This window comes from Vombatus ursinus, unplaced genomic scaffold (genome assembly GCF_900497805.2).
Source record: "Vombatus ursinus unplaced genomic scaffold, bare-nosed wombat genome assembly UNPS02014797.1, whole genome shotgun sequence".
NCBI lineage: Eukaryota > Metazoa > Chordata > Mammalia > Diprotodontia > Vombatidae > Vombatus > Vombatus ursinus.
The window spans coordinates 17,787,229-17,800,006 of NW_020954575.1; the positions used below are offsets into that span (position 1 = coordinate 17,787,229).

A 12,778-nucleotide genomic window follows, 5' to 3' on the forward strand; every position below is an offset into this window, starting at 1 on the left:
CAGCTTCCAAATACCTCCTAACTACTCCACTGAAATCTTTAACCTTTGCTGGACTAACTTTTACAACCTGGTATTCCCTGGGACTTCTGTTAGTATCCTCTCCCAGAGGCCACAGACATTCTGTGGTTTCTGTGATCTCAATTCCTTTTAAGAGATGGCTCCACTCTTGTCTCCCTGGGGCACTTACCAGCTTGGACCACCCTGTTGCCAATCAATAGATGCTCTTCTGGACTTTTTCCTCTTTTACCTCTCCAGCAGAATATATTCATCCATAGTCCAGTTTTATTGTAGCATTGGCTTCCTTTTGCTAATTTAAAAATCCTCAGAAGAACTTTTCACCTTTGTTTTTTCTTGATGTCTTTACTTCCATCTTCTCCTTCTTTCTGGCTCATCCAGCATTTTGTTCAAGTGTATGTATATATACATGCATATATACATATATATGTATATAGCTTCTTGTCAGTCCAGTCCTGTAATATTGGTGTCATGGCTTCACACATTTCCAGCAAACCCAGGTTTTCCAGGGGCTACATATGCTAATGCATAGTTAAGACAAGAGATATCTCCATGCAAGTGGTGTCAACTGGAAGGAAACTTCAGACATTTGGTCCAAACATTTTGTTCATCATTGTCCATTCCTTTACCCCTCAAGCAGAAGGGGTGAGTGCTGGACAGATCTCTCCTTCTTAGAAGGTTCATGCTTTGGAGCACCTTCGGGTGGGTGCAGGACCTGGACTGTGCATCCCAGATGGAGCCCTCCCCTCTCTGAAGCAGCTGCCACTCTGTAGATCTCTCCATGTGTCATAATCACAGGTGCTCATAGATTCCTGAAGGAGTTGGGGTGCTTTGGAGCCCCTCTTTAAGATGGAAGCTTTCAAGTCAAACAATCTCATGCCCTGGTTTTGAAAAGCCTTGGGAGCATTTCACTCAGAACCGAGTCATTTCCCACCCTTTAATTGTCTTGGAGGAGAAACAGAGAGATAGCAATTCCATCTTGACCACAGCTGCCCTTTGTAGTCCTGTTTGTCTTTCATCTGAAGAGTATGCCAACAATCAATGATAATAACACTGACCTGTGTGGAGAGAGAACCTTTTAACTCAGGGATGAGTTAACAACATGAGGCTAACATCATGAATGCTCATTTGCCATGGAGATGGGCAAAGAGCAAGAAGCACAGTTATATATTGTAAACCTGGCAGAAATCTAAAATTGAAATAGGGGTGCCTGTGAAGTAAAACAGGTGTATGGCAACCAGAGACATAGTCCTGTCTAGTCAGGAAGTATTTTTCCTAAATTTCTGAATCTCAAGATCCAAATACCTTGCATTTTATCTTGTTTGCACATACTTGTTTGCATGTTGTCTCTCCCATTAGATTGGGACCTTCCTGAAGGCAGGGACTGTGTTTTTGCTTTTCCTTATATCCTCAGCACTTAGCAAAGTGTTTAATAAGTGCTTGTTGACTTGACTTTGATCCCAGAATTTGAGAGCTAGAAAGGCATCTGGTTCAATCTGGTACATATAAGGAATCCTCACCAAAAATTCTTGTTAAGTGGGTCCTATCACCCCCTGCAATGACTTTAGATGCCTTCAGTCTCCTGCCCTGCTTGACTTCTTGGGAACCCTAGCTATTTTCAAGGCCTGCTTAGGTGCTACTTTCTACATGAAGCTTTTGCTGTTTTCCCTAATTGTCATGCCCCCCTCCCATTCTTTGTATTTATTTTTATCTATACTTTGTTTCTGCATATCTGTGTTCATATTATATCCCGCCCCCACTCCCCCAGCAGAGCATAAGCTCCCTGAGGCCAGGAACTCCTTAACTTGGGTCTTTGTATTTCCTGTGCCTTGGAGATAGGAGGCTCTTAATAAAGGCTTATTGAAAGAACTCTATTTCTTCCCTCAGTTTCCTTTTCCCTGGTAAGGTCCTTACATTCAAACAGACTAATTGCTTAGCCTGGATATTGCTTTGACCTTTTTTCTGCCTCCTTTTTTTTCTAGGACATTACACTTACCTGGACTGTCTTCACATCTTATATTCACCAAGTTGCTTTTCAGTCCCTATTTCAAAATGAGTGTGTTACAATCAAAACATGGCTAGATTTAGAGTCAGGGAACCTGGGATAGAATCCCAGATTTGCATCTTACTACATTTGTGATGATGGGCAAGTTACAACCTATCTGGGTCTCAGTTTGCTCTTTTTTAAAAGAAGTACATTGGCCTCAATGACCTTGGAGCAACAATCGATAAATCCTTACTAAGATCCTAATATTTCCTACGTGCTCTGCTAGGTACTACAGATACAAAGACAAAATAAATAACCCCTGAATTCAAGAAGTTTACATTCTGCTAGTCTTCTCTGGCCTTAACTCCATGAATCTAAAATGCTATGAACTCAGATCTCAAGTCTTCTTAGTGCCCCAACTTACTTTCCAGTGACCACCTTTAAATGACTTGATTCCTCCAATACCAGTGTTTTTGAAAATTTACAGAGGAAGCCTTAAGTTTTTTAAATCCTCACCAGTGCACTATGGTCTTCTTTCACATTCCCTTCAAATAAGTCAACATATGCATGTTCATGGAATACGGTGGCATATGTTTTAGTGCTCAAGTCTCTCATGACCTTAGATCTAATATTGCTTTGAAAAACAATTGGGACAAAGGTCCATTACTGTCACTTCATGCAAATTCATGCACCCTTCCAAGTGACACAAATGGAATGCCACTTGACTGAACAACACCTACTTAATGAGGGCAAGTATTTGGGTATAAGAGTATTTTCTCTTTGAAGGTGTACCACAAAACTCTTATTTCATGGGTGTACAGTACAATGGAGGAGTCCTGACTTGGCAAGAAGCTCAAGTAAAGTCTTTTTATGAGGTGAGGGACTCCTCTGAGGAAGGTAAAGAACAGACTGATGGGAAGGGCTTTTGAAAATCAGTGAAGAAGTAAAAAGAAAAAAGACATTGGATATTCTGTCCACACCCACTGCTGGGGAACTATAAAGATTCCTTGGTAAACAGAGGTTCCATAACCCCACTGGCTCTGGAGAAGAGGCTTCTGTGCCCAACCGAATAGCCAAACACTACTCAGCACCATGCCTTACAACTGCTGCCTGCCCAACTTCAGCTGCCGCACCAGCTGCTCTTCCAGGCCCTGCCTGCCTCCCAGCTGCCATAGCTGCACCCTCCCTGGGGCCTGCAACATCCCTGCTAATGTGGGCACTTGTGGCTGGTTCTGCGAAGGCTCCTTCAATGGCAAGGAGAAGGAGACCATGCAGTTCCTGAATGACCGCCTGGCCAACTACCTGGAGAAGGTGCGGCAGCTGGAGAGGGAGAATGCCGAGCTGGAAGGTAGGATCCAAGAGTGGTGTCAAGAGCAAGTGCCCTATGTGTGCCCAGACTACCAGTCCTATTTCAGGACCATTGAGGAGCTCCAGCAGAAGGTAAAGACAGAGAGCTTAAAATATAGTGGTTAAGATGAAAGTATTTTGTAAATCTTTTAGTCTGTGTCTAAGAAGCTGTTTATCAATTTTATAACTTGGAAATTGGGGCAATGTCCAGCCTTACTTCTTGGCTATTTCCAACTGAAAGATTTTTTAAAAATTAAGATTGCATCTATATTTTTACATCTTGCTCACTGTGTAACTTTTCATTCCAAAGATACTGTGCACCAAGGCAGAGAATGCCAGGCTAGTGGTCCAGATTGACAATGCCAAGCTGGCTGCTGATGACTTCAGAACCAAGTGAGCTGATCAGAAGGGGGCCCTTGTCTTTCCTGTTTCACATTTAGTCACTAGACACACAGATGCCTTAGATATCAGATGGCAAACTAGCGATGCTTTTGCCTAGTGTGAAGGGACTGAACAATGTCCCCAAAGGTTGGGATCCCATCTTCTAGGCTAGACAGAAGAAACTAAATCCATTAAAAAAATCCTGGCTCAGAATTAACATTTTGACATATTGACTAACAAGGGATCTTGAGTATTCTCTGCTTCTTCTGCATAATTTGCACAAAGAGGGAAACGTAACTCTTGTGTATTTTGGTTACAACTGTATTCTGTGGTCATAGGTATGAGACTGAGCTGTCCCTGCGCCAGCTGGTAGAATCTGATATCAATAGCCTACGCAAGATCTTAGATGAGCTGACCCTGTGCAAGTCGGACCTGGAGGCTCAGGTGGAATCCCTGAAGGAAGAGCTGATCTGTCTCAAGAGGAATCATGAGGAGGTTAGGATTATTATGCAGAACCAAAGAAGGCTGGTTATACCTCATTGCAAAGTGTGGGATTAGGGATAAGGAGGGGAGAGGGCTTGCTTTTAAATAAGGTGGATAAATAAATTAAAAGTCCCAAGGAGCTTCCCCATTTGGTGCAGATAGTCATGAGATTATATAGTTTTAGTTTTCTGTGGGAGTCAAGCATTTTGGTGATGTTGGAAAGCTCATTGCCATTCCCAAATCTGGTGCTGATGACTCTTACAGAAGCTTCTTTAAGGCTTAACCATCCAGTTTCTGAGAGTAGAGGTAGAATAATCTCTTTTCAATCTGATTCTGGGACATGCAAAGGACAGATGGGCAGGGTCTTTGATCCAATCTACAAATTGACTTCAGTCAATCATTATCAATGTATTTAGAACCTCTTATGTGCCAGGCTCCATGAAAGAAGTTGGGGACACAAGGGAAAAAAGAAACTGCCCCTACCCTCCAGAAGCTTATATTCTATTGGGAAAGAAAGCATATTTATGTCAAAATATATACAAGATAGACACAAGTAAAGAGATAGATTGAATTTAGTAGCATTCAAGAAATAAAAACCCCAGCAGCTACAGGAACTCATTACCATTCCAAGCATAAGGGCAATGTAATGCAATAGGAGTTCCAACATGGAGAGATGAACCATGAGCTTCTCTTAGCTACTCTGTATTTGCCTAGTTCTGCTATCTCCTGTAAAACATGTCAGCAGACAGCAGTTTCCAAGGACGGAGGCCTTTTTTCAGAGACCAATCTTTTCTGAGCTTGTTTCCCCTAATGATTTCTGTCCACAGGAAGTCAACATTTTGCGCTGCCAGATCGGAGATCGTCTCAATGTGGAGGTGGATGCTGCCCCAACTGTGGACCTGAACAGGGTGCTGAATGAGACCCGGTGTCAGTACGAGACCCTGGTGGAGAACAACCGTAGAGATGTGGAGGAATGGTTCACCACTCAGGTGAGGGTCTTGCTCGTGCCAACTTCAGAACCTGAGGCTTCCTGGGGCCCCAATGATCTTGCTCTCACCTCTTGGCTCTCCCCTTGGGACATTTCAGACAGAGGAACTCAACAAGCAGGTGGTATCCAGCTCTGAGCAGCTGCAGAACTGCCAGGCCGAGATCATCGAGTTGAGACGCACGGTCAACGCCCTGGAGATTGAACTGCAGGCCCAGCACAACCTGGTGAGTTCTCTTTGGGCCTTATCTTAGTCCATTACTTTAAGCCTAACTGGAAGAATTTAAAAGTGTGATAGAGAAAGGGAGAAAGCCTGAATCCTTTTATATTTATCACATATCCTTTAATATTTACAAAGGCTAAGAAGTGATGATAGATGAAGCATTCTTGGGATTTGGAAAATCCTAAAAACTTTCTTTCTCTCTGGCTTTCTTTCTCTTCTCCATGGCAGAGAGATTCTCTGGAAAATACCCTGACAGAGACTGAGGCCCGTTACAGCTCCCAGCTATCCCAGGTACAGAGTATGATCACCAATGTTGAAGACCAGCTAGCTGAGATCCGCAGTGACCTGGAGAGGCAGAACCAAGAGTACCAAGTGCTCCTGGATGTCCGGGCCCGGCTTGAGTGTGAGATCTCTACCTACCGGGGTCTGCTGGAGAGTGAGGATTGCAAGTAAGTACCGGCCAACCATCATACATGTGTGCATGGATACGTATATATACACACACACAGAAATATATGTAAACATATGTTCAATTGAATTGCAATGAAATCTCTGGTTTAAGAGTATGTTTCCCAGACAAGAACCACCCCAACATAACTCAGTAGGAGCAATACTATTTTCTTTTTAAAAATTTTAAAAATTTTTTAATTTTAAATTTTATTTAATTTTTTTAGCAATGCTATTTTCATTGGAGAATATAAAATAATCAATGGCAAGGATGTCCCTGAAGTCACCTGGCTTGTGCTCTCCAAGTCTAATCTTATGACTTTTGCTTTTCCTAATGAAGCCAAGGAGCCAGGCTTGAGAGGAAGAGGAATTCGGCAAAGTGCTCTATATGTTCCAAAGTAGGGGCTTTTTCTGTGTAGATGGAGGTTGGACTTTCCTAGCATGCCCATAAATTGACTTTACTAAGTAGCAGTGGAAAGGCTCCTAGCCAAGCCTCCATTCTTGTTTTCCATAAGACATGTTGTGCTGGGTACTTGTACTGCTTCATCAGACTGGTTTATATTTTCTGGTTTCTGGACTGATTGCCCCCACAGGAACTCAACTCTGCTGTTTTTTTATCTTCCCAGGCTTCCCTGCAACCCTTGTGCTACAACCAATGCCTGTGGCAAACCCATTGGCCCCTGCCCAGTCACCAATCCTTGCATCCCATGTGCCCCCTGTGCCCCCTGTGCCCCCTGTATACCCTGTGCCCCTCATTCACGCTATGGTCCCTGCACCTCCTTCGTGCGCTAAAGGTGTCATAGCAAGGAGGTGAATGGAGGAAAAGGTCAAGTGCTTCTAACCATCCCGGAACCCTGTTCACATCAATGGGATGCTGGGAGATGGGGAGGAAACACATTGGAAATATATACACCCTTAAAATGGACCATTCAGAGTTACACCCAAGGGTACTGGCTTTCCAGAGATTTGGAAACTCAAGTATGATCGTCTGCCCCCTTTTTAAAAATTGGGTTTGCTGTCTTCCCCGCTGCCTTAGAATCTTCCTCAAAACACAAGAGGCACTCCTCTGTAACTTCTTAATAAACTGACTTTCTTTTGGCAAAGCAGACACGTTTCTCATTGATATTCATTTACTGCAATCTGCTCATCATTTGAGTGCTCCATAAAAAGCCACTTGAAAGCTGGGTCATTACCTGGTTCCACCCTCAGATGCCAAAGTCTTGCTATAGCTGAGTCACTGTATTAGTCAGTACAATGTAAAACTGACCACACAGCCACACAGTGGGTTCTGATTCCTGAAAGGCAATTCCTCTTGTCTGTGGCCTCCTTTTGACTGGTTTATCCAAGAGAGAAGTTGTAGAGAAACACTTAGCTTTATTTGTCCACTTGTGAAATAGAATTTAAAAGGCTAGAGCTAGAGGCCTTAGACTATAGAATGTTAGACCACAGAATGTGAGAGCTGGCAGAAACCCTGGAGATCTCTAGTCCTTAACTTTTTTTGTGTCCTGGCTCCCCTTTGTCAATTTGCTGAAGCCTACACCACTCTGACTGCCATAGATAGCTGTTTGGAATAATAAACAATGCTAAGAAACATGAACTGGTATTTGTAAAGATTTCTTCTTAGGATCATTGGCTATGAATGTGAATGTTTTTGGCCAAGTCTTTTCAGCTGGATGTAGGCAGTGTTTGTTTTTATTGGCTGTAGCCCTGCAGAGCTGAGGGAGGTTTTCAGCCTGTTTGCCTTGTGCCACCTCGATTTTGGCTAACATGGGAATGGACAAGTCCAGCTTTTTCAATCACACTCTAGCTATTTAATTCTCTAGTTTGACATGGAGCTCCCCCCAGACCAAGAAACTCTTGATTCTGACATTCAAACTTTCTCCACAGTCCTACAGAGCTGCTGTAGGCTACACAATGGACACAAAGCTGTTACACATATTATGGAATAACAGCCTGGGGTTGCTGGTGGGAATAGGACTTTGGGAACTGGCTAAGACAAAGCCGTGGGTCAAAGAACATCAGCTGTGGTTGTTGACATCAGCTGATTCCACTCCTTTGGCCTGAAGTTGGGAGAGTCTAGCCTTTCCCAAGAAAATTCTAAATTCTAAATCCCAAGAATTTCTAATTCTATTGGAAAATCTATAGGAGGGATCTTGATTGGTGGGAAATTACAGCAGATCTTTTATTCCTATTTTCAGTGAAGGGGTTTTTCTGTTGATTCAACAAATATTAAGCACCTATCATGAGCAAGGAAACATGCTAGACATTGTGGATGCGGTGGCAATACAAACAAAAATTATCCCAAATGAGGAATTTATATTCTTCTAAACATGTAGAGGGAATTTGTGGAGGGAAAGAGCACTAACGACTAGGGGGATCAGGTCAAGAAAGGCTTCCAAACATCTAGGTTGATAAGGATTCTGAGAGGTGAGGGAAAGGAGTGAGTACATTCTAGGTATGAGGGAATAGATTCTGAAAAGGAATGGAGGGGTGAGATGGAATGTTGAGTTTGGGCAATAGCAAATTCTTTAAAGATATTTGGAACAGAGACGATTTAAGTTGGCATGAGTATAATGTAACTTCTAAATAATATATCCACTATTTCTTTTATAATTTTAAAATAAATATCTTTGATTTTCATAGTATGTTCATTTTTGGATATACCCTTTCTCCCAACACAGTGATCCTTCCTTTGTAACAAAGATTCAAAAAAAAAAGGGAAAAGAAAAAAAAAGACCAGTAAAACCAACCAACACATTAGTTGTGTCTGACATTACATGAAATATTCTTCCACTTCTCAAAATAAGGGAAGGAGATACATTTTCTCTACTCATCTCTGGGGCCAAGCTTGATTATTATAGTTTTATAGCATTCAATTTTGTTTTATTATTTTTTCCCATTTACATTGTCGTAGTCATTATGTATGTTGTCTTCCTGGTTCTGCTTGCTTCACTTTGCATTTAAAACTTCTTGTGTTTTCTGAATTCTTTGTTTTTGTCCTTTCCTATGGTGCAATGATATTTCATTGAATTCATTTACTATGATTTGTTTAGCCATTCTTTAGTCAATGGACATCTCCATTGTTCCATTTTTTTGCTACCACAAAAGTGGTAGTGCTTACACTCATGCTGCTGAAAGAAGAGAATTACACAACTCTTCTGATTGGATCCATTACAAATTTATGTTATACAATCTGACTGGGCCCTCACTGCTGCAAGGCAATGCTACTATACCACTCTAATCAATTCACTATTCCATTCTCCATAGTAACTCTTCCAAACATTTTCATCCCTCCTCAAACTTCCCCCTCACTTAACTCTCTCAGCATAGAACCTCAACTCATATTTTACGAAAAAAAATTGAGACCATTTGCTGTGAACTCCCCTTTCTTCTCTCTTCCTCATTTCCTAAAATTCAGATGCCTTCTTCCACTCTCTCCTCCTTCACCCCTTTCTCACAGGATGAAATCTCACTCCTCCTTACCAAGGCTAATCTCTCTACCTTTTCAAGTGATGCCATTCCATTCCATTTTATCCAACAGATTGTCCCCTCTGTCAGCCCCACTCTTTCTCTTATTTTCATGTCTCATCTGCCTCTCTACTAGCTCCTTTCCTACTGTCTACAAATATGCCCATGTCTCCTCCATGCTGAAAAAATCCTCACTTGACCTTTCTATCCTTGTGAAATGCCATCCTATTTCTCTCCTGCCCTTTGTAGCTAAACTCCTGGAAAAGTTCTAAGTGCCTCCACTTTCTCTCCTCTCACTCTCTTCTTAATCCCTTACAGTATGGCTTCTGACTTTATCATTATTCTAAACTGCTCTCTCCAAAGTTACTGACAATCTCTTAGTTGCCAAGTCCAATGACTTTTTCTCAGTCCTCCTTCTCTTCGACCTCTCTGCAGCCTTTGATGCTGTTGATCACTCTTTTCTTCTTGATATTCTCTTTTCTCTAGGTTTTCAAGGATAGCACTCCTGGTTTTTCTCCTACCTATCTGACCACTCCTTTTCTATCACCTTTCCTAGATTCTCTTCCAGAACACACCGTCTAACTGTAGGTTCTGTCCTGGGCCCTTTTCTCTTCTCCCTCTGTACTTTGATTAGTGATCTCATCAGCTCCCATGGATTTAATTACCATTTTTATGCTGACAATTCTCAAATCTACCATTCCTGACCCAATCTCTCTGCTAACCTTTAATCTCACATCTCCAATTACCTTTCAGGCATCTTGGGAAGGACATATAGTAGACATCTTAAACTCAATATATCCAAAACAGAGCTCATAATCTTTCTCTTTAAACCAGGGGTGGGGAACCTGCATCCTTAAGGCCACATAAGTGTGGCCTTTTGACTGAATCTAAATTTTACAGAACAAAGATTTGTTCTGCAAAACTATTTGTTGTGTAAAATTTGGATTCAGTCAAAAGGTCACATTTAAGGGCCTAGAAGGCCACATGTGACCTTAAGGATGTGGATTCCCCACTCCTGCCTTAAACCCTCTCCTATGCCTAATTTTCCTTTTGCGTAGAGGGCAACACCATCCTCTCAGTCCTTCAGGCTCACAACCTGGGAGTCATCCTGGAGTCCTCACTATCTCTCACCCCCCCCCATATTCAAGCTGTTGCAAAGGACTCTCAATTTCAGCTTTGTAACATCTCTCATATATGTTCCCTTCTCTCCTCTGACATTGTCACTACTCTAGTGCAGGCCCTCATCACCTCATGCCTTGACTATTGCAGTAGCTTGCTTGTGGGTTTGCCTGTCTCAAGTCTCTATTCCAACGTATTCTCCATTCAGCCGCTAAAGTGATTTTCCTAAAACACAGGTTGGATCATGTCATTCCCCTATTCAATAAATTCCAGTGACTTCCTATTGCTTTCAAGATCAGATACAAAATTCTGTTTGGCATTCAAAGCCCTTCATAACCTAGCCCCTACTACCTTTCTAGTCTTCTTATATCTTCCTCCCCAACATGTACTCCTCCATCCAGTAACTCTGGTCTCCTGGTTGTTCCATGAACAACAGACTCCATCTCTTGGCTCCAGGCATTTTCTCTTGCCATTCTCCATACCTGGAATGCCTTCCTTCCTCTGATCCTTCTTAGTTTTCTTTAAGTCCCAACTAAAATCTTATCTTCTGCAGGAAGCTTTCTCTAACCCCTTTTAATTCCAGTGCTTTCCCTCTTTTAATTCTTATTCCCCCTTTTATTTCTCATTTATCCTATATATAGCTTGCTATGTATATATTTGTTTGCATGTTGTCTTCCCCATTGGATTGTAAGCTTCTTGAGGGCAGGGACTGTTTTTGCCTTTTTCTGTATCCCCAGTGCTTAGCACAGTGCTTGACACATAGTAGGTGCTAAATAAATATTTATTGAATTGAATATTAATATTTTGATGAATATGGGAACTTTGTTTCTTTGACTTCCCTGGGCAATATGCCAGGAGTAGAATCTCCAAGCTAAAAGGAATGGACATTTTAGTCCCTATATTAGCAAAATTCCCAATTTTTTTTCCAGAATGGTTAGACCTTGAGGTTGCAGGCTCCCCACCCCTGAGTTAGACCAATTCACAGCTCAATAATAGTGCATTGGTGTGCTTGTCACACTGCAGCCTTTCCAATAGTGACTGTTTTCATTGTCATCTCTGACAATTTTCAGAGTTACTAGGTGAAACTTCAAGCTATTTTGATTTGCAGTTTTCTTATTATTAGTTATTTGGAGGAATCTTATATAACTCACTATTAAGAATTTACAATTCTTCTTTTGATAACTGTTCATAATCATTGACTACTCACTCAGTTGAGGAATGGCTCTTAGTGTTAATTCTCTGTATATCCTGGATATTAGAGATATTTGATGTAATTTTTTCTAAATTTCATGTAGTCAAAATGATATATTTTATTGCTTGTGATAACTATATTCTTGTATAGTTAAGAATTTTTCCCCAATCCATAGTGAAAAGCATCTTACTTTATTCTCTTCTGACTTTTTTTAAATGATGTGACCATATTAATTTTTGTTCCTTCTTTTCTTTTCAACATTTTATTGACATTATCTGTTTTTTACATCAGCTTCAGTTCTCAATGTAATAGCTACTACTAACTGGAATTTATATAGTACTTTAAGTTTTCTAAAACAATTTACAAATATGATCTTATTTGAGCCTCACAAAAACTCTGAGAAGTAGGTGCTATTATTATTCATATTTTATGGATGAAGAATCTGAAGTAAACAGTGGCTAGTTAAATGACTTGCCCAAAGTCACACAACTAGTTAAGTGTCTCAGGTCTTCCTGATTCCATGTCTAGCACTCCATCCATGGTGCCCTCTCTCATCCTTTTAGAGTATTACCCCTTATAATAAAAGAATTTAAAAAAGAAAGAAAAAAATAGTAATTCAGCAAAGCTAACCAACACATTAACCAAGTCTGGTGGGGGTATACAGTGTTCTACAACCATAGTCCTCTACCTCAGCAAAGAAAGGAAGGTAGTGCATCACTATATTTCTTCTTCAGGACCAAACTTCATCATTATAATTCCATACATTCAGTTCCAACTTTGTTGTTGTTCTTTCCACTTACATTGTGGTAGTCATTGTAAGTATTGTTTTGTCTGGTTACTTCACTTTGCATCAGTTCATAGAAGTCTTCCCATTCATCCCTGTATTCTTCATACTAATTGTTTCTCATGGTATAGTAATATCCCATCACACTCATATACCACAATTCATTTAACTATTCTCTAATCAATAGACCTTTACTGTGTTTCCAATTTTCTGGTCTTACAAAAAATACTGCTATAAGTATTTTTCTGTATATGGAAAATTTCTTTTTGTATTTGACTTCCTTAGAGTATATGTCTAGTAGCAGGATCTCTGAGTAAAAAAAGTATGAACATTTTAATCACTTTCTT

General features: G+C 40.9%; 1 protein-coding gene across 1 annotated transcript; it reads left to right on the plus strand.

Moving 5' to 3' along the window:
• The first annotated feature begins 2,812 nt into the window (after positions 1 to 2,812).
• Positions 2,813 to 6,966, plus strand: LOC114049353 (keratin, type I cuticular Ha1-like). The gene is made up of 7 exons (XM_027870634.1): positions 2,813 to 3,442; positions 3,660 to 3,742; positions 4,069 to 4,225; positions 5,041 to 5,202; positions 5,300 to 5,425; positions 5,650 to 5,870; positions 6,495 to 6,966. The coding sequence occupies exons 1-7, from the start codon at positions 3,095 to 3,097 to the stop codon at positions 6,658 to 6,660; spliced, it is 1,263 nt and encodes a 420-aa protein (XP_027726435.1). The 5' UTR covers positions 2,813 to 3,094; the 3' UTR covers positions 6,661 to 6,966.
• The last annotated feature ends 5,812 nt before the right edge of the window (positions 6,967 to 12,778 follow it).